We start from the raw sequence: 18,591 nt of genomic DNA on the forward strand, positions 1-18,591 counted from the left end.
GGCATTAGTCTGCCATGCCTGTTTATGGGCGTGTCGAGGTGCCTAGAATCTATGTAAATTATTGATTGTGTTATTTTAGGTCAGTGAGTGGAAGTGATTTGATTTTCTTGAGACTCATCACTGTGTGTTCTTTTCTTGGGATTGAAATAATTCAGCATTAAAGGTTAATGAAAAGTCGATGTTGCCTTTATTACAATTAAACATGCAATCACAGACTGCGGAAGCAATCTCAAACCAATGCCCTGCTAATTTAGAACTGGTGTTGCACTCCATCAAGTTTGGAGTTTTGTTCTCCATCAAGTCTCTTCATCAAGCCAGCAAAACTAATGCGAGTGACCGCACCAGAAGTGCTGAGAAGTCTCTATGTCTCATTCTCGTCTCACTCTCATCTCACTCCACCGTGTTTATAATGCGCACTAGTGGAGTCAAACCCCTCCAAAGCGTTCATGCTGGATGTCAGTGCTTGCATGACCTACAGAGCAGAGCAGGAGTGGTATCGCCAAGCAGATATCAGAACAGGGAACTGGATGATCAGGAACAGTGTCATCTCCTCCTCTCTCCTCTCCTCTCATCTCCTCTCCTCCCCTCTCCTCCTCTCTACTCTCCTCTCACCTCCTCTCCTCCCCGCTCATCCTCTCCCCTCCACTCCCCTGTCCTCGTCTCTCGTCCTCTCCCCTCCACTTCCCTCTCTTCTCTCCTCTCACCTCCTCCTCTCTCTTCTCCTCTCTGCCCCTTGCATCTCAGTGTTTTGCTGTACCAGATTCCTGTGGGTCTTGCAAACAGACATACGCGTTTGCACACATGACTCTCTCTCTTTCTCTCTCTCTCTCTTTCTCTCTCTCTCTCTCTCTCTCTCTCTCTCTCCCTCTCTGTCTCTCTCTCTCTCTCTCTCTCACACACACACACACACACACACACACACACACACACACACACACACACACACACACACAAGTCTGACTTCTGGATTGCAAGCTCACAAAACAAAGACCACACCCACAAGTCCCTGTGCACAAACCTGCATCATAACAAGCAACTGCATTCTACCAGTGCATGCACATATTTGAAAATGCAAATGTTCAAAACTCATACGGACACGTATACAATACAGAATTCATAAGCCCTCCGTGTAGTCAGATGTATATACACATACACCCTTCCTTCCCTTATGTTATGGTCTCTGACCCAGTTCACAACGCACTGAAAGTTCTTGCCTGCGCCTATGGAACAAACGTTCTGTCTGTGCATCTCCGTTTCTTCTTCCTTTGCCAGAGTAGTTGAATTATATCTGACAGCATGTATCCCCTGTGGAGTGTTCCCCAGGAGGGGTGCTCCAAACACGACTCCCCCCGCCCACCTCACCCCACAAACTCCCATGTGCACATCCAGCATGTCGGGCCCGACACACGTCATCTCAGATCCTTTACTTCATGGCATCCGCCTGCTGTAAAAAATTAGGTTCCGTTCCACAAGGCAATAGCATGTCAGCTGTAAATATGCCTTTCCGCAATCTTGCCAAATATATGACCCAGTGTCTGGTTGGAGTGGCTTTGACATCATAACTTGTTTGTTTTTGGTCCTGTAGTACTATTGCTATTACAATGCAATTAGCAGTGTGAAATTATGTGCACGAGTGTTACTAGAGACGGATGCGGTTACGATGCGATGTGTGCGGTGTGTACCAGGTTAATGTGGAGCACCACAGATGTTCTCTCATTGATGGTAATGTTGCTCTTTAGTGGAAGCTTCTTGGCGCAGGTTCAGCAGATTATTTACACTTTTTGCTCTGTGTGTGTGTGTGTGTGTGTGTGTGTGTGTGTGTGTGTGTGTGTGTGTGTGTGTGTGTGTGTGTGTGTGTGTGTGTGCGTGTGTGTATGCGCACATATCTTAGGTGGAGATGTATGCGTATCAGGTCATGACAGTGGGCCAGTGTTTGAAGAGCAACCCTCCAGCGTGGTCTACCCAGAGGGGCTGCCTGAGGGGAAGGTGACCCTGAACTGCCAAGCAAGAGCCAGTCCTGCTGCTTCCTACAGGTAACACACGCTGGGCCCGAGGTGCCGCCCACCACCCTGTAGCATCCAATCCACTCCACAACAGATCATCCACACAAATATAATCTTCTAGATGGGTTAAATGTACATATCCTATACACAATTTTAGTTACCCCAGATTTATAAATGTGGTACATATGCGGAGTTTGGTGTTGACCAGTTTCTGAGCTGGAGATGTTCTGAAAGAGACTCCATATTCCAAACATAGTGTCATGTTTGTGGATGGTGGACTATTACACGTGTATTAGACACATCAGTGTTGTGGACTTTTTATACCTCAGAGATCACTGCATGGTTAGAAATGATTTGTCCTCCTCTTGTACCTATACAGCCCTTGAAGCTATACACAAACTGTAACTGTATACCATGTGCACAGCTGCATGGTGCTTCTAATAATATGAGCACTAAATGGATATGTTCATGTAATTTAGTGAGTAGTACAGTGCTGCCTCAATTCCACATACAGAATCTACAGATTGAAGCTTGATGTACTTTTCCACCAGTATTACTCCTTTGCACCTTCTTTTCGTGGTTCTGTCCAGGTGGCGTGTGAACGGGACAGATGTGGTGACAGGAGAGGACTCCCACTACACACTGGTGGCAGGGAACCTTGTGATCAATAACCCCCAACACGGCCGCGACGCTGGCTCCTACCAGTGCCTTGCCATCAATCGCTGTGGCACGATCGTTAGCCGCGTCGCTAACCTCAAATTCGGCTGTGAGTGAAGGCCAGAACTTAATTAACCTCACCCCTAGCATCCTGGCGAACCCTAAATTTTACACTTAGATTACATTGGACTCAGCTGCTGGTGTTAGCTCAGAGATAGTGAGATAGGTCAGGCATCTCTTGTTGGTTTGTCTCTTTTAGACCTCCACGACTTCCCTTCAGAAAGCAGGAGCCCTCAGACGGCCCATGAGGGCGCCGGAACTTTCCTGGCTTGCCAGCCACCAGCTCACTACCCAGGTAGTCCAGAGACCACAGACATGCCAGACCTTCGGGCACCTTTATACACCGAGTCAGGGAAAATGACAGCCCACCACCTTTCCTCTCTCGTTAGCTCTCTCCTATCGCTGGATCCTCAACGACTTCCCAAGCTTCGTCCAGCCGGACGGGGGTCGGTGGTTCGTCTCCCAAGTGACGGGCAACCTGTACCTGGCCAACGCCAGAGCTAACGACACGGGCAACTATTTCTGCCTCACCACCATCAACATGGACATCAGCACCAAGAGCACCTTCAGCAAGGCCATCCAGCTGACAGTGCAGCCTGATGGTCAGTGCTAACGGCTAACGTCTCACCGCTAGCCGTTAGCCGCAGACATGCGTGCTCATATATACTGATTATCTATGATTATCTATACTGATTATCTATGATTATGATTATCTAAGCTTCTTTGTGACACTATTTGTGTTGTGTTGAAATTGGTGTAAAGATAAAAACGTGATTAAATAGAACTGAATTGAATCGTGTAAGACTGCCCACTAGCCATACAGGTGGAGCTTGACACCCAGTTCATTTACCTTCTCACTTCTGTGCTTTCCAGTCTCTTTGCTGCTCTACTCTTTGTCTGTTTATCAGTCTCTACTGACATTCCATTCAGTCAGTGTTTCCACCAGAGGTTACTAGAGCAGCCACGGTTTTTGGCATGTTGTCCTGCAGTTTGCCTTCAGCGTTTAGCGCACAGGCGATATTTACGATGCCAGAAAGTCGCTTTCATCCTTTTTCTGTTCTTTTCTTCCCTCTAATTTTTAGTTAACCCCAGGAAGTCAGCCCCAAACATCCGTGTGCGTTTCCCTTCTGAGACGTACGCGTTGGCTGGCCACACCACACAGTTGGAGTGTTTCGCCTATGGCAAGTACGTGACTTTGGTACACAAACAGGGCTCCGTGTGGAACTCACCCATTCACCTCCACACCTGCAAAAATGCTGCAAACACAACACTGGCATGCAGCCAGAACTGTGCCTTCCACTTAACGCCTAACACTCCTTCCCTCTGTCTCTGTCTCCAGTCCTACACCCAAGTTGCGTTGGAGGAAGGTGGATGGGGTGTTGCCCTCTAAGGTTGGAGGCACATCAGACAGCTCCATCCTTGCCATTCCTGACTTAAGCTTTGATGATGAGGGCATGTACGAGTGTGAGGCATACAGCTCAGAGGGCCGGGACACCCACCAGGGCCGCATCTCTGTCCAAGGTAGACTTCAAGCAGTCTAATCCTGAATGGTTTGGTCCTGTCTTTCTAATACTCTCTAGTGTGACTGTTAACAATAACAAGACATCATGTAGCAGCTAGCCTATAAAAGGAACAGCAGAATAAAGTTGCGTTGGCATGGAAGAGTCAGAAGACAACATTTCTGCCCGAGCAAAAGCAATGCATGGTCTTTAAAAGCACCCATGGTAACAAGCACGCACATGGGGAAATGGGTGGAGCTATCAACAAGCTTATTACTACGACTTAACACATGTCCACAATTGAGCTTTTCAGCACAACATCAAATATAGACTAAATAGAGTGTGAGGAGAGGCACATTGCATTCTGGGAATTTGTGTTCCTTCCTCTCCACTCTCCCAACTTCCCCAAACCTGTGTTTGGTGGCAAATACTATTTTATTTTATTTTTGGAAAAACAAGCTTTGTGCTCTTGAGAAAATCTGACGTAAGCACTGATCATTGTAGAACTCTTACAATTTGTTCACTTATTGGCCAACCATTTATTGTACGTTCCTTATTCAGCAGAGTCCACCTTTTCACAAGTGCTTGTCCCGATCGTTCCGATGAATGAGCCCCATTATTGAGAAGTTAATGAAAACCCTTTGCTGTTGAAGTGGCAGACCGATTCACTCCATCTTGTTAATTAATGTTTGCACCATTCATAATGTGTGAGAATAAGTCTGTGCAGGGAGTTACATTGTGACTCACTTGGCCACAACCCAGACCACATTAACATCATCTTGGTGGAGCAATTATATGAATGTGTGTGTGTGTGTGTGTGTGTGTGTGTGTGTGTGTGTGTGTGTGTGTGTGTGTGTGTGTGTGTGTGTGTGTGTGTGTGTGTGTGTCTAGCCCAGCCAGAGTGGCTCCAGGTGATGAGTGATTCAGAGGTGGAGATCAGTTCAGAACTGAACTGGAGATGTGTAGCTGCAGGCAAACCGAGACCTATAATCCGCTGGCTTCGCAATGGACTGCCTCTGAGCACTCAGGTCAGCCACACACACACACACACACACACACACACACACACAGTGGTGGAGAGTAACTGAATACACACTCTCTGCAATGGTGCAGAGAGATATAGGCTGCTAACAACATGCAGAGCCTCTGAACAAACTCTGAACACATCAAATGCAGAATATATACATGTAGATATGAATTTGACTTTTTTCAACCCCATCAAATATAGCAATGAAAAAGAAAAAGTGGTGCACTGGGCACATAGTATACACATGCAATATAAATAGAATATACATAGAATATTTGCTTTATATTTAATGTATATAAATACTTTTACATGCAGATATTTTAATACTGTGTCAAGAATTTGCAAACCTATTACAAAATTGCATGCACACATGCGCACACACATGAACACACACACACACACACACACACACACACAGCAAATTGTTCAGCAGGATGGCCTGAGGTTCCCGTCTCAAGGCTTCAGCCTTATCACCTGTCTGTGTGTGTTATCTCAAACAAACTTGCCGCACCTGTAGTTGCGTGAGCTCCCACTGATAGATGATTCTGAGCAGGCAGTGTAGGCGGACGTATTTCCAAAGGATTAGTCCTGCCTGGGCGTCTGTGAGGGGGGCGGCCCCACAACGCAGTCGGCTGCTGGTGATGATAACGTCAGCCACACACAGCGACATTACTGCTACCTCATGGACAGAGCTGTTGCTTATGACTCCTGTGATGATGCGAAAGCTGATAGGAAATACACACACACACACTCACACACACACGCACGCACACACACATGCACGCACATGCACACACGAAGACGTGGTGCATACACACATACAGTATAGTCCTTTCCTCGTGCATTCATGCTTTCTGTTTTTGTGGGGTGTCTCTGTTGAAATCACATGTGTTGATTTTGTGTCACTGTGCAGGACCGTGTGGAGGTGAACAACGGACACCTGAAAATCAGCAACCTGGCCCTGGAGGATTCTGGGATGTACCAATGTGTGGCTGAGAATAAACACGGCACCATATACTCTAATGCTGAGCTCAGGGTTCAAGGTGAACAGAAGGACCCTGAAAAAACACATTTAGACACATAACAACCAATTCTAACTCAATACTAATGAATGTGTTTCTCTCTGCTCTACTACCTTCTGTTCTCTTGCTGTATCTACCGCAAGAAATCCTGTTTCACCCACCCAGTCATTCCACCGTCTTGATTGTGGTTAAGTCTTCCTAGGACCTTTCTCCTTCCTATGCTCATACTGTGGGATTGTTCCTCTCCTCTCCTCTCTCCTCCCCTCTCCTCTCCTCTACTCTCTCCTTCCCTCTCCTCTCCTCTCTCCTCCCATCTCCTCTCCTCCCTTCTCCTCTCTTCGCCTGCCTGCACTGGCTGGGTTATGCCTTCCTAGTCCAGGCTCCAGATTTCAGGCTGAACCCGGTCCGGAAGCTGGTTCCCGCAGCCCGTGGGGGTCAGGTAAAGATGGAGTGCAAACCCCGCGCCGCACCCAAGCCCACACTTTTCTGGAGCAGAGGCACCGAGCTCCTCACCAACAGCAGCAGGTAAATCAGGCCCTCGTCTCCCCCAGTCTCCCCCTACCTCTGATGTGGAGCAGGACGTGTAAGGGGCGTTGTTGGCCCTCTCTGATGCATTACTGTTGGGGAGAAATGGGAGCTAGGCAATCACATGATTAAAGAAATATCTTCAAAAAAAAAGCTCTCGCGCCAAAGAATTTCAACTGATTTCATCATGTTTGGCGACGGTGAAGTTTTTTCAGGACGGGCCAAACAAGCCGACCTTGTTTTGTGTTTTTGGAACCATAAAGATGAGCAGACGGATCAGTGATTGTGGCGGCTGGGCTCTTGTGCTGCCTGAGCCGTGAGCAGGTTCACCCGCGGGCGCAGAGACGTAACGTGTGATGTAATGGCACGCAGGGTGAAGGTGACGTCTGACGGAGTTCTGTGGATCTACAACATCAGCAGGGCTGATGAGGGGAAGTACACCTGCTTTGCTGAGAACTACCTGGGCAAAGCCAACAGCACGGGCCATCTCTCTGTAAGAGGTACACTACCGCCATTAACGTGGATCCATCACCATGAACTGAGTGAATGGATAAACAAGACGATGTGTAAAGTAAACTGTGAATGTTGATTAAACACACTCCAAACATAGTTATTTCACTTCATTTAACAGATGTAAAAGCATTTTAACATTAAAAACATTTAAATTTTAATACTATAAAACTATAATAATAATAATAATAATACTATAAAAGAGAAAAGAACCAAGAGACTGTATATTATATAAAATATATTTTTAAAATGTTAGTCTGCTTTGTGTCGGCAGACATGGTCAGGCCACAAGGTTTGTCCTTTCTAGTGAGACAGCATACCCCACCTGGAAAGGCTCTAAGACTAGTTCATTATGAGCCATCACTAGTCTTTCATATGGAAATCTGTCATACACCATCCATCGCTGTGTCAAGACTTCTCAGTAGGGCTGAGGACTCTGGGAAATAATGTGGAAGGAGCACATTTGTGAATCTAGCTTTACTGTAACACCATTAATGGACTGCAAATTATCGTTTAACGCTATTCTGGCTGTCCATGTTGTTGATGTTATAATTCCATCAATACACCTCCAATAGTGCCGATCATCCCCCTCCTCTTCATCACCTCTCCTCTCGCCATCTTTTCCTCTTCCTCGATTTCTGATCTGGCTGTTGAGCTTCATTTTTGCAAACACAGATCTTACCCGAGGCCTAATTTATGCGAGCACTCACTTTGTATAACTGTTCAACTGATTAGAACAATGAGCTGTGTTTAGACAATGATAGCGTGAGGCTGTGTGCGGTGCTCTGATGGCTCAGGGCTTTGGTGTTCTGAGTGGCCGTGCTTTTTGTAAGACAGCGTGAGGCAGAGTGTGATTTCTGGTAACACTGGGGTTTAGAGAAATGAAAACAGTGTTTAGCAAATATGCAAATATGTGAGTTTCAGGGCATTGTATATAAAGTCGTATCTAGTCGCTTTGAAAAAGCGATGAATTAGCAACGAACCCAAACTGCAGCATTTCTTTTCTTTTCTGATGATTCTTCTGTTTCTTTTCTAAAGTTTGTAAGGACTCTGGACTTCCCGTTCTCACCATCTTCCTCTGTTCTCTAACCACATCCACGCTTAGATGCTACCAAAATTACCTTAGCTCCCTCCAACGCTGACATCAACCAAGGAGAAAATGTCACCCTGCAGTGTCATGCCTCACATGACCCAACCATGGACCTTACTTTCACCTGGTCCCTCAACGGTGTGTTTCTGGACCTGGAGGAACCGAACGGACACTACCATCGTGTGGATGGGGTAAGCTTACCATGCTTATGTTTTACAGCACCTATAAGAGCATAACTGTTCTTGCTCGCTGTGGTACTGTGGTGTTTATCTCTAAATCACTGACAATAGGCTTTGTCTGATGACAGCCAGCAGAGCCCCAGTTTCAGTAATGAGCTGGCTCTGACTTGATTGTGACAAATTGTTGTGAATTTAAAGTTAAGTTATTGTGAGACAATGATGTTTACTATGAGTTGAGTGAGATTAGTTGTTTCTTCCTTTGTAAGAGTGTATTTCAAAATGAAATTGTTTTTACACAATTCTTATTCACTCCATTCTTTTCAACAAGCCTGCGGTCCCGCTAAGCATTAATACTTGAAATGAAATCAACAGTCTCCATTGAAAAGCTGAACCTTCATCATGCGCTAACGTTGTTCCCTCACTATTAAATGGCTCGTTGCCCTTCACAGAAAGAGACCATTGGCGACCTGGCCATCGTGAACGCCCAGCTGAGCCAAGCCGGCATCTACATGTGTTCGGCCCAGACGGTGGTGGACAGCGCGGTGGCATCTGCCAGACTGGTGGTGCGAGGTGAGGGGAGGTGGAGGGACTTGCTGGACACAGATGGGGACCTCATTGGGGGAGGGACTGACGGGACACAGATGGGGACCTCATTGGCAGAGGGACTTGCAGGACACAGATGGGAACCTCATTGGTGTATGGACTGACGGGACACAAATGGGGACCTCATTGGTGGAGGGACTCATGGGACACAGATGGGGACCTCATTGCAGGTCCTTTACAGCTCAGGACAGAGGCAGGCCTTGGGCATTGAATGTTCCACCACTGTCCTTCCGCTCCATTTAGCTCTGCTTGGTATTTCCCGTCCGAGGGAATCAGTCTCGTTTCCACTGGGTTTACTGTAGGCAGAACAAGCAGCATGTTCTTCTGATAAGGAGACCAGCGAACTCTTTGACGCGATTTGCACCGCTTCTAAAAATACAGACAGGCTCATGGAATCTTGTGAACACTTCAAAGCTCTCAAGGATGTGTTGTGCCACTTTCCGTCATTTGCTGAGTGTGAGTGGCTCTGATGTGTGGGGAATTGCAGGATGTATTCTGGACAATCGCCCATGATGACAAAGTAGCCATCATTTACTGTGTCCCTCTCCAAAACCACATGCCACCATATTAAAATGTCAAAGTAGATTTTCTGCCAACTTGTGACATTTAACCTTACAATGTTTACACCCCATGTGCCACGCATTGATTTGGTACTGTGTCCAAAATGTGCTCAAACTATTTGCTCGTGAAATTTTGTTTTACATGAACTAAAACTACATATTAGTAAATACGGTAATATTTTAATTCAAAGTACATAGTATGTAGTAACTGAAGTAAAGTAGTAGTATGTAGTATGTAGCATGTGGTATGGACAGAGGCCTTAATCTCTCTTCAATGTTGACTCTAGGCCCTCCAGGGCCCCCTGGCGGTTTGGTGGTGAAGAGTGTGAACGAGACATCGGTGGAACTCAGATGGAGTCGTGGCTACGACAACCACAGTCCCATCGGGAAGTACGTCATCAGGGGTCGCTCAGAGCACTCTCACGACTGGAGGAGGATGAGGACAGGTAAGCGGACATGTTCACACGTGCCGGTACATACGTGTGGTTGAGACAGCACTTTTCCTTGAAAATGAGAGAGTTTGGCTATAACAGCACACCTTTAGGCTGTCAAAACAAAAAAAAAAAAACTAAATATGATATCTAATATATTTAACATCACCCTCTGTTGGTGCCAGCTGCTGCTTTTTAATTTGTATAGTGGAGACTCTCTGGTTCAGGGACTCTATAACCAGATGGTTGTTTATCATGCATTGCACATTAAGACCCCACTAACATCGAGGGCAACGCTGAGTCTGCACGTGTGATTGACTTGCGGCCTTGGATGGACTACGAGTTCCAGGTCATCGCCAGCAACATCCTGGGCAGTGGGGATCCCAGCATGCCTTCACAGCTGATCCGTACCAAACAAGCGGGTGAGAGAAACCCCCACTAATCCTGCACTAATCACACATGTCACACCAGACTATGGCTTGTTCAGCCGAAGGGGCTTTTCCGCTGGCCTCATGGCTTAGTACCAACATTAGACTTGATTTCAACGCTAGAGTTGGTTTCTATGTCTTATGGGTATGTCTCTCTCAAAGGAATATTTGAGCATTTTCAGCCTAATCTCTATTTACCAAAAATCTCTATATTCTCCAAACTTAGAAAATAATGAAAAACAGAATGGAAGTCTAAACCCAATAAATAAACATTTAAAATATGTACTAATATAATGCAAATTAAAACAAATTAGTGAATCTTGCATTACTGTCACACTATTCAACACTCTGGAAACTAGCAATAATGTCTTAGATAGCACATGGCAGGATGTCTTTACCAACATTGGTTCATAGAATGACTCTTGTCTGTCCCAGGGCCCACAGTAGCGCCTAGCGGCCTGGGCGGGGGAGGGGGTGACCGCAACGAGCTCATAATTACATGGACAGTAAGCATGGTCTTCTCACTCACTTCACCACTTCCACCTGAACTTGTGTTTGTGTGGCTTAGTCTTACGCTTTTATTTTGGCAAGCTGAATTTAGTAGTAAGCTGATTAGTGCAACTGTTTAATGTATAAGTAATGTATATGTTTTTTTTTAAAGCCAATGGCCAGGGAATATCAGAATGGAGATGGCTTTGGGTACATTCTGGCATTCCGAAAGCCGGAGGACCCGACGTGGATGATGGTGCGTGTGCCGGGCGTGGAGTCATCACGCTACGTCTACACCAACCAGAGCCTCTCGCCATACTGCCCCTTTGAAGTCAGAATCAAGGCGTACAACCGGAAAGGAGAGGGGCCTTTCAGCCAGATAGCAGTGGTGCACTCTGCAGAGGAGGGTACGACCTGGAGCAGACATGCACACGAATACAAGGCCAGAAATATACTGCACCAAACCACACCTAGAAACCTTTTTTTTGGTAGATTTTACAATATGGAATATAATGTCAAAACATTTTAAAGTACACTTAAAAGTAAAACTGACCCTTAAGCATTCTTGGGTTCTTTGTAGTTCAATTTGACTACCTGCTTTGTGGTGTAACCACTAGAGGTCAGTGGTCAAATAATTGTACGCTCTTCTTCATCTGTTTCTCTGTCTGTCCACTCCAGCACCCACAGTGTCCCCCCGCAGGATTAATGCCACGGCTCTGACGGCCTTCGACGTACAGGTCTCCTGGGAGCCCGTGCAGCACATTAGCGCCAGTGGCGTGCTACGTGGTTACGAGGTTCGGATGCACCTTCCCTTACTCACTCCCCACATTAAGCCTCTCGAACAGGTCTGACAACATCAACTGATAAACACTTGTTCAAAAGAAACACCTAGTGTGTACACAGAGATCTTCCTATAGCCCCAGCACAACATGTTTCCTTTCAGGCTATCATCAAGCACAGACTTTTATTAATTTATTACGCCTGTTTTCTTTGATGTGTCAGAATGTGTTTATCTGTACTGAGCAAGCAATATGCTGCTACATTACTTAAAGTGAACTTTGTCTTGCATCATAAAATATTAGTGGACTCACTGAACATCCTAAATTGATATGCTTATTCACCCCTTTAATGAATACTCTCTCTAAACTCATTCTGTGCTCTTTAGGCAGTACAGAGATGTTCCATTATGCAAGTGTTTTTCATCACCTTCAAAGTAGAGTGTAACTTTACTAGAGAGGATAAAATATACGACATAAAATGAAACTGATATTAAACACCATAAATGATTCTGAACAATGTAGAATTTCTGGGATCTATTTGCACAGATATAAAGCACATGTTTTGATAGCTACTGAGGTCACGACCCCGTCCTGATGTGTTGTAGATCCGGTACTGGAGGCAGCATGAGCGAGAGGCGGCAGCGGACCGTGTCCGGACGGCAGGGCTGGAGAACACGGCACGGGTGTCTGGCCTGCGACCCAACACACTCTACCACATCACTGTCCTGGTGTATAACAGTGCAGGCACCGGACCACCCTCCCCCCGCACCACCGTCGTCACCAAGAAACCCCGTAAGAGTTGCACCTGACCTCTGCTGGTTGGTTTGGAGGTTGAAAAGTTTTCTGATATTGCTAACTGCTCTCATCTGCGTCTTTTTTGTCCTAAAGTGAAAGCAAACGTAAACACCGCTAAAGCAAGTCTGAAATTACAAAGTAAATGGCTTCTGAGTAGTCCCATCTGAGTAGTCCCATCTGAGTAGACTCACTTAAGATCCGGAGCTCAACCTTCTAAACACAACCTTCTATTGAGCTTCAAAATACTGAATGTTGGGGATTAGAGAAGTGGGATGATCTGTACGTTCTTACAGATTTACCTGCCATGGATAATCATAAGTGCCACTTTAATGTTGTCTCCTTGGAATGGCCTTGTAGTTGAGAAGAATGTGAACACTGCATGATGTCACTTTCTTTGCATGGCTTCGTGTTCAGCTCCTAACCGTCCCCCTGGAAACGTTTCCTGGAAGACAGATGGTTCCTGGGTGACGGTGCGATGGGATCATGTTAAATCCATGGAGAACGAGTCCACAGTACAGGGCTACAAAGTGAGTAACAGCCGAGGGCTCACGTGTTGGATCATACGTTACATGAAACAAGGCTATGTGTAGAACATTTACTCCTATAGTCTTTAAAATTCATAATGGTGACATGATAGGTTAGGTAAGTTGAACTGGCAGTCTCATTTACTGAACTGGCAGTCCCATTAAATCATAAGTGCATGAAACATGGCTTGTGATGGATAAGCTCACATGTTCAATTTGTCTTTCATGACACATGACAGAACTCAACAGCCATCATAGCCTGGAAGGCTGTGGCTGATTGGATTAGCGCTCCCTTTCTGTCTTATTTTTATGCTTGGTGTTTCTTTACAGTCTTCCACTTTAGAATATCTGTCAGAACACACACAATTTTCATGACTGATTCCTACAAAATTCAGTGTATTAGACAGTCTTGAAACGGAGGTAAGAAGTCTCCTTAATTGAGGCTTTGTGTCGTAAACTAGGACTTTATATCTTAGAAAAATATGATAAAATCTTTCTCTAGATTGCAGTGTGATCTTTTATAACTGAAAGGCTACAGTGTGGTTTGCCATCTTTGTTACGGTAGGTCCTGTATAAGCACGAGGGTCAGTCAGCACTCAAAGTTCTGGACAAAGGCAAGACGTCAATCAACCTCCCCCTGCCCAAGGACAATGGCTACGTGTTTCTGGAGATCCGCTCGTGGGGAGAGGGTGGCGACGGTGCAGCTCATGAGATCATAGTCTCTCGAGATTCAGGTATTGCAGTGGTCATGACCAGGAGAACAGAACAGGCTGCTCGCAGCTGTGATGTTTCCATGCCCTGATAGATACTGTATGTTTGGTTAACGTGTGGTACACATAAGTCGCTCTGGATAAGAGCGTCTGCTAAATGCTGTAAATGGAAATGGAAATGGAAATGAAAAGAGGAGATGGGAGGAGTTAATACTGTTTCTGCTTCTTGTACAGGAACTGGAATGATGGTTCAGAAGAACAGGGGAAGTGTTCACCAATCACGCACCACCTACTGCTTCCTGTCAGCTGCAGTGGCTCTCACTCTGATTGGCCTATGGGTACAGTGATAAACCAGTGAAAAATTGTTCTCCCGCAAATACCACACAGACATTGGCTGATTTTATTCCAGGAGGGGTAGCACTTCTGGGCAGTAGGGGCTATGAGTGGGGAGATTGGAGTAGTTAAGTAGCTGGGGTTAACAAAATGCTGAATGACAGTTTTATTCTTTTGTATAAAAAAAAAACTTTTTTAACAAGGACAGCTGGTCATTGTTGGATGAAGGACAGGCTTGTGATTGTGTTGTAAACCTCGCCTTATGAAGAAGTCATCGCATTTCTTGTTTCCTTGGAAATGGGCAATGATTCTATGTAGTAGGTTGTACTAGATTCTCAAATTCCGCCATCATTTCAACAGACACAGAGACTTCAACAAATCTGGTACTGCTGTAATACAGTGCTTGGATATGTGAACTGAGGTATTCCTACACCACACAAAGTTTTAAAATCATTCTGATTTTCTAAGTTGATGCAACTGTACGGCAGCATGGGGATCAAATGAGGATCCAAATGTTTATGCTTTGTTGTGGTAAAAAAAGGCTTTTGTGTTTGTGTTTGTGTGTATGTGTGTGTGCGTGCGTGTGTACATGTGTGTGTGTGTGTGTGTGTGTGTGTGTGTGTGTGTGTGTGTGTATGTGTGTGTGCGTGCGTGTGTGTGTGTGCTGACGTCTGAAACGCAGCAGAGCCTGGGTCACCTCATCAGTATTATTGCGAGCATGAGTGTAGCGTGATTGTTTGTAGATGGCAGTTGCCATGTCAGTCCAGCAATGGTTGATCATTTATATCTGAGGTACAGATAAAGGAGATACAGATGAGACAGACAGTTATCATAGTTAGGCTCCAGTATCCGTCATTACTGTGTTATCATTGTCATAATGGCCATTTTCTGTGCCCTACTTTGTTACAGCGTGAGTTTAATTAATCATTGACCATAAATGACAATTTAACAACAAATCCTGTAAAAAGGTCAAGAGGGAAGATGCCCAAAAACATTGTGCGCTGCATTGCATTTTGGGTAATCGGGTCACCATGGCAATATGTAGGGCAATGTTTTGCCTGTCCTTATATGGGATGTGCTGTACTAGCTTTGGTGAAAGATTCACAGACAAGGTCCAAAATCCTTATGTTGTTGATTAGATTTAGCTGTTTATCACTATGTGTAACAGCACAGCTATCAGAGACTGTGTTACCATAGATCCTATCAGCCAAGTAGCAGTGTGACTCCATGACATTCAGACTGTGCGCTGGCCTTGTCCTATCAAAGACGGGCTTCTGACATTGGGATAGACATGTCAGATATATCAAGCAATGATAATACATACAGATATGAGCAATGGACACATAGCAAATTACAAATAATAAATTACATGCAATATTGTTCAACTTTTCAGCTAAACAAAGTGTCAAAGCCTAATAAATTATTTGCTTCTGTTCCTGCATAAAATCCAGTTTTTAATTAAATACATACTTTAAAGTTTGCATTTTCAAAACTTGAACAGGGCAGCAAATTATTTTGTCCACCCCAAAGGTGTGTCTTACGCACACACACAAACACACACAAATGTATAAAATATAGAATGTTGATTTAAGAAACAGCATTGAAATGCACATCGATCCATTTCACATTGTCACTGCTCAGTTTGTTGTCTCTCATTTTAAACCCAAACTACCATGCTGAAAGAATTGATAAAAACTTTAGCCACAAATAATTACACTCCATGAAAAGGAGCACTGCCTCTCAGATCTGCTGCACTGCAGAAATTCAACACACTCGCACATTAAACTCTCCATATCAATTAGTTTGATAACATAGAAGCCTGAAAAAAGGTGCACAGGTGTGTCTGGTCACTGTTGATTGGTGCTTCGTTTATTTTCCATACCCAATGCTTCCAGAGTGACCTTCCATTGTTGCAGCTCTGTCTTGTGCCGCAGAACTCAGTCCTGGTACCCACAATGCATTTCTTCTCCTTCACATCTACCGGCCCTAAGCGTGGGATTCCTGCTTGTTATCTTGTATTGTTCGTCAGAAACCATCTGTGAGGCTACACAGAGGAAGTACTGAAACTATCATAGGTTGGAAAAATATAGTCTCTGATTCTGAAGACTCTTTGTAATCCAGTGTGATTGTTTTGGTTAAAAAATGCAAACATTTCTCCAGGTATTTGTAATCCATCTGCCATGTACAGAAAGTCTCATATATAACCTGTTGATTTTGTGTTGCCATACCACTTCAAAAAGGCTGCCTTAATTGCTGATCTAGGACCAATTTTGTCCATCCATAATCTTTGACATTATACCATCAACCTGGTCCCAGATCAGAAAAAAGGGGCCGGTTTCCTCAAATGGGTCACTTTTTCAAGGACTGATGTGTAAGGAGTCTTTTGACTGACTAGTTCAGTGTTATGTTCTTGAGGTCAGTTTGGATGGTCTCTTTGAACTATCACACTTCCAAACTGTCAGTGTTCGGATGAGCCTTTCCAATGTGAATTGAATGAACCTACTACATGAAACTTGTAAATATCCTTCAATAAACACCTTTTGATTGTATTTAAATGAATCACGTCTGTGTATTTGGCATTCGCAGTAATTTGAGTCTACCACTACTGTTTAGCAGACACCATGGGGATGTGTATCCTCACTGCAAAAGAGATTAAGAAATCAATAGTGAATTCAGTATGAATGCATTTGTAAAGGTTCTTTAGTTCTTTCTTTCTCTCTGTTCTCACTCTTCCATTCTTAGATGTTTCAGTGCAGTTACAAACAATGACTCAAACCCTAGACATGTTAAGTCAGTATGTCAGCAGTTCATCAGCAAAAAGGCCCCTGTTCACCCCATGCCTAATAGTCACTGCCTGTGGCATTCAAAGTTAGTGCAAAAGTAAAAATCAAATCCCAGTCTTAAATCTTAAAGAATGGTAACAGTTTTCAAACTAGCAATTCAGATGAATCAAAATCAATGTAATTTGCAGTGGTTTATTACATGTTAGTGATACCTTCACAAGGGCAGCAGTGTAGCTGACTCCTCTCACCTTGACATATTAGGATCTACAACACCGAAGATGTGTTTAATGCACAGAGATGTTCCATAAACCACCATCTATAGATTTCCAAGCTGCTTGAATGGCCTGTAGGCTGTTAAATGATTGTATGACATGACTAGGGTTTCAGGTAACAGAGCTATGACTCACACACATAACTATGGCTAACCAGATGTTCCCTAAATAAAGACTCTGTACATAACAGCAGTCAGGTCTGTGTGATCTGGAGTTACAACAGTGAAAGTAACAAACATGACCCACTGTTAATTAGCTGGTTGATTTCAAGCTACAAACTATTAAATAAAGATATTTGTAGACATCATTTATATATCATTTAAAGAAAACCTCCACTACTTCATGGGTATTAATAGCAATATATACACACACCATACAAATAGATGTATAACCTCTGCTTTTTAACCAGGTGAACTTTTGAAGACAGGTACGTAATAGCATGCTGCCAAGGTCAGGGACTCAGTACTGTCATACTAGTATATATGTAAGCTCTGGATAAGAGCAATGCTGAAAATGAAATGATATTGCCTCTCAGATCCCCAGATTAAATGTTTAACGCTCACCTATCTTTTTGTCTCACAAGGACACATTTTAATAAAGATTGCAAAATACTTTGGTAAGCAACTCTGGACAAGGGTGTTTCCCACATGCTGTGATTAAAAGTAAATGTAAAATGTTAATGTAAGAAATGAGAAAACTTGACAAAAAAATAAAATAAAATATCTGGTTCAAGGAACCTCATCTTCCTGTCTGCTATTCTACTGCACTATGTCTCATATATCAGACATAGTGAAGCATTTATACTACAGTACATCGCAGTTAGTCCTATATCTATATCTTCAGTGCTAATCAAAGAAGATATGAGATGTCAAAAAGTATGATTAATAGCTGACTAAATGGAGGACTCTTACTTTGAAATTATGTTTGTGCTGCCCTTAAACACTGTCTGTCCTGATCTTTTTAAGAACACCTGATGCTATAGTTTACAAACATTTATGACTAAAGATCTTTCAAAATATGCGTCCCCACGTCACTGTTTATTGGTTGTTGCATGTTCTGGTCTGTCCAATAAGGTGCACTCACAGTTCACCTCTAGGCTCATCCTTGACTCTCTGAAGTCCAGAGGATCAGTTTGCCCTGCTCTCTCCAAAATCACGGTGCTTTCAGATTTGATCACAGTTCATCACTTCAAGTGGTCTTCAGACCCTAAATGAGTATGATCTGAAATGGCTTCCTTTAAACCCATCAGTTGATTTCATGCCCTGCTGATGGTTGACATTTTAGGTCCAAATTCCAGCATTTGGTGATTTTA

General features: G+C 44.1%; 1 protein-coding gene across 3 annotated transcripts in view; it reads left to right on the forward strand.

The window, feature by feature from the left end:
• cntn2 (contactin 2) overlaps nt 1-16,773 on the forward strand; it is a 27,423-nt gene extending 10,650 nt beyond the window's left edge. For all 3 annotated transcript variants that reach the window (XM_077004151.1, XM_077004159.1, XM_077004167.1), the window contains exons 3-23: nt 1,892-2,033; nt 2,594-2,769; nt 2,920-3,015; nt 3,110-3,322; nt 3,803-3,905; nt 4,060-4,241; nt 5,111-5,247; nt 6,160-6,289; nt 6,643-6,793; nt 7,166-7,293; nt 8,409-8,584; nt 9,022-9,142; nt 10,023-10,181; nt 10,439-10,588; nt 11,030-11,100; nt 11,256-11,490; nt 11,762-11,877; nt 12,468-12,654; nt 13,072-13,184; nt 13,747-13,915; nt 14,126-16,773. In XM_077004151.1, the coding sequence (XP_076860266.1) occupies nt 1,892-2,033; nt 2,594-2,769; nt 2,920-3,015; nt 3,110-3,322; nt 3,803-3,905; nt 4,060-4,241; nt 5,111-5,247; nt 6,160-6,289; nt 6,643-6,793; nt 7,166-7,293; nt 8,409-8,584; nt 9,022-9,142; nt 10,023-10,181; nt 10,439-10,588; nt 11,030-11,100; nt 11,256-11,490; nt 11,762-11,877; nt 12,468-12,654; nt 13,072-13,184; nt 13,747-13,915; nt 14,126-14,238 (3,068 nt within the window). In that variant the 3' untranslated portion in view covers nt 14,239-16,773. The remainder of the gene's footprint in view (nt 1-1,891; nt 2,034-2,593; nt 2,770-2,919; nt 3,016-3,109; nt 3,323-3,802; nt 3,906-4,059; nt 4,242-5,110; nt 5,248-6,159; nt 6,290-6,642; nt 6,794-7,165; nt 7,294-8,408; nt 8,585-9,021; nt 9,143-10,022; nt 10,182-10,438; nt 10,589-11,029; nt 11,101-11,255; nt 11,491-11,761; nt 11,878-12,467; nt 12,655-13,071; nt 13,185-13,746; nt 13,916-14,125) is intronic.
• The last annotated feature ends 1,818 nt before the right edge of the window (nt 16,774-18,591 follow it).

The sequence above is a fragment of the Brachyhypopomus gauderio genome, chromosome 1 (genome assembly GCF_052324685.1).
Source record: "Brachyhypopomus gauderio isolate BG-103 chromosome 1, BGAUD_0.2, whole genome shotgun sequence".
NCBI lineage: Eukaryota > Metazoa > Chordata > Actinopteri > Gymnotiformes > Hypopomidae > Brachyhypopomus > Brachyhypopomus gauderio.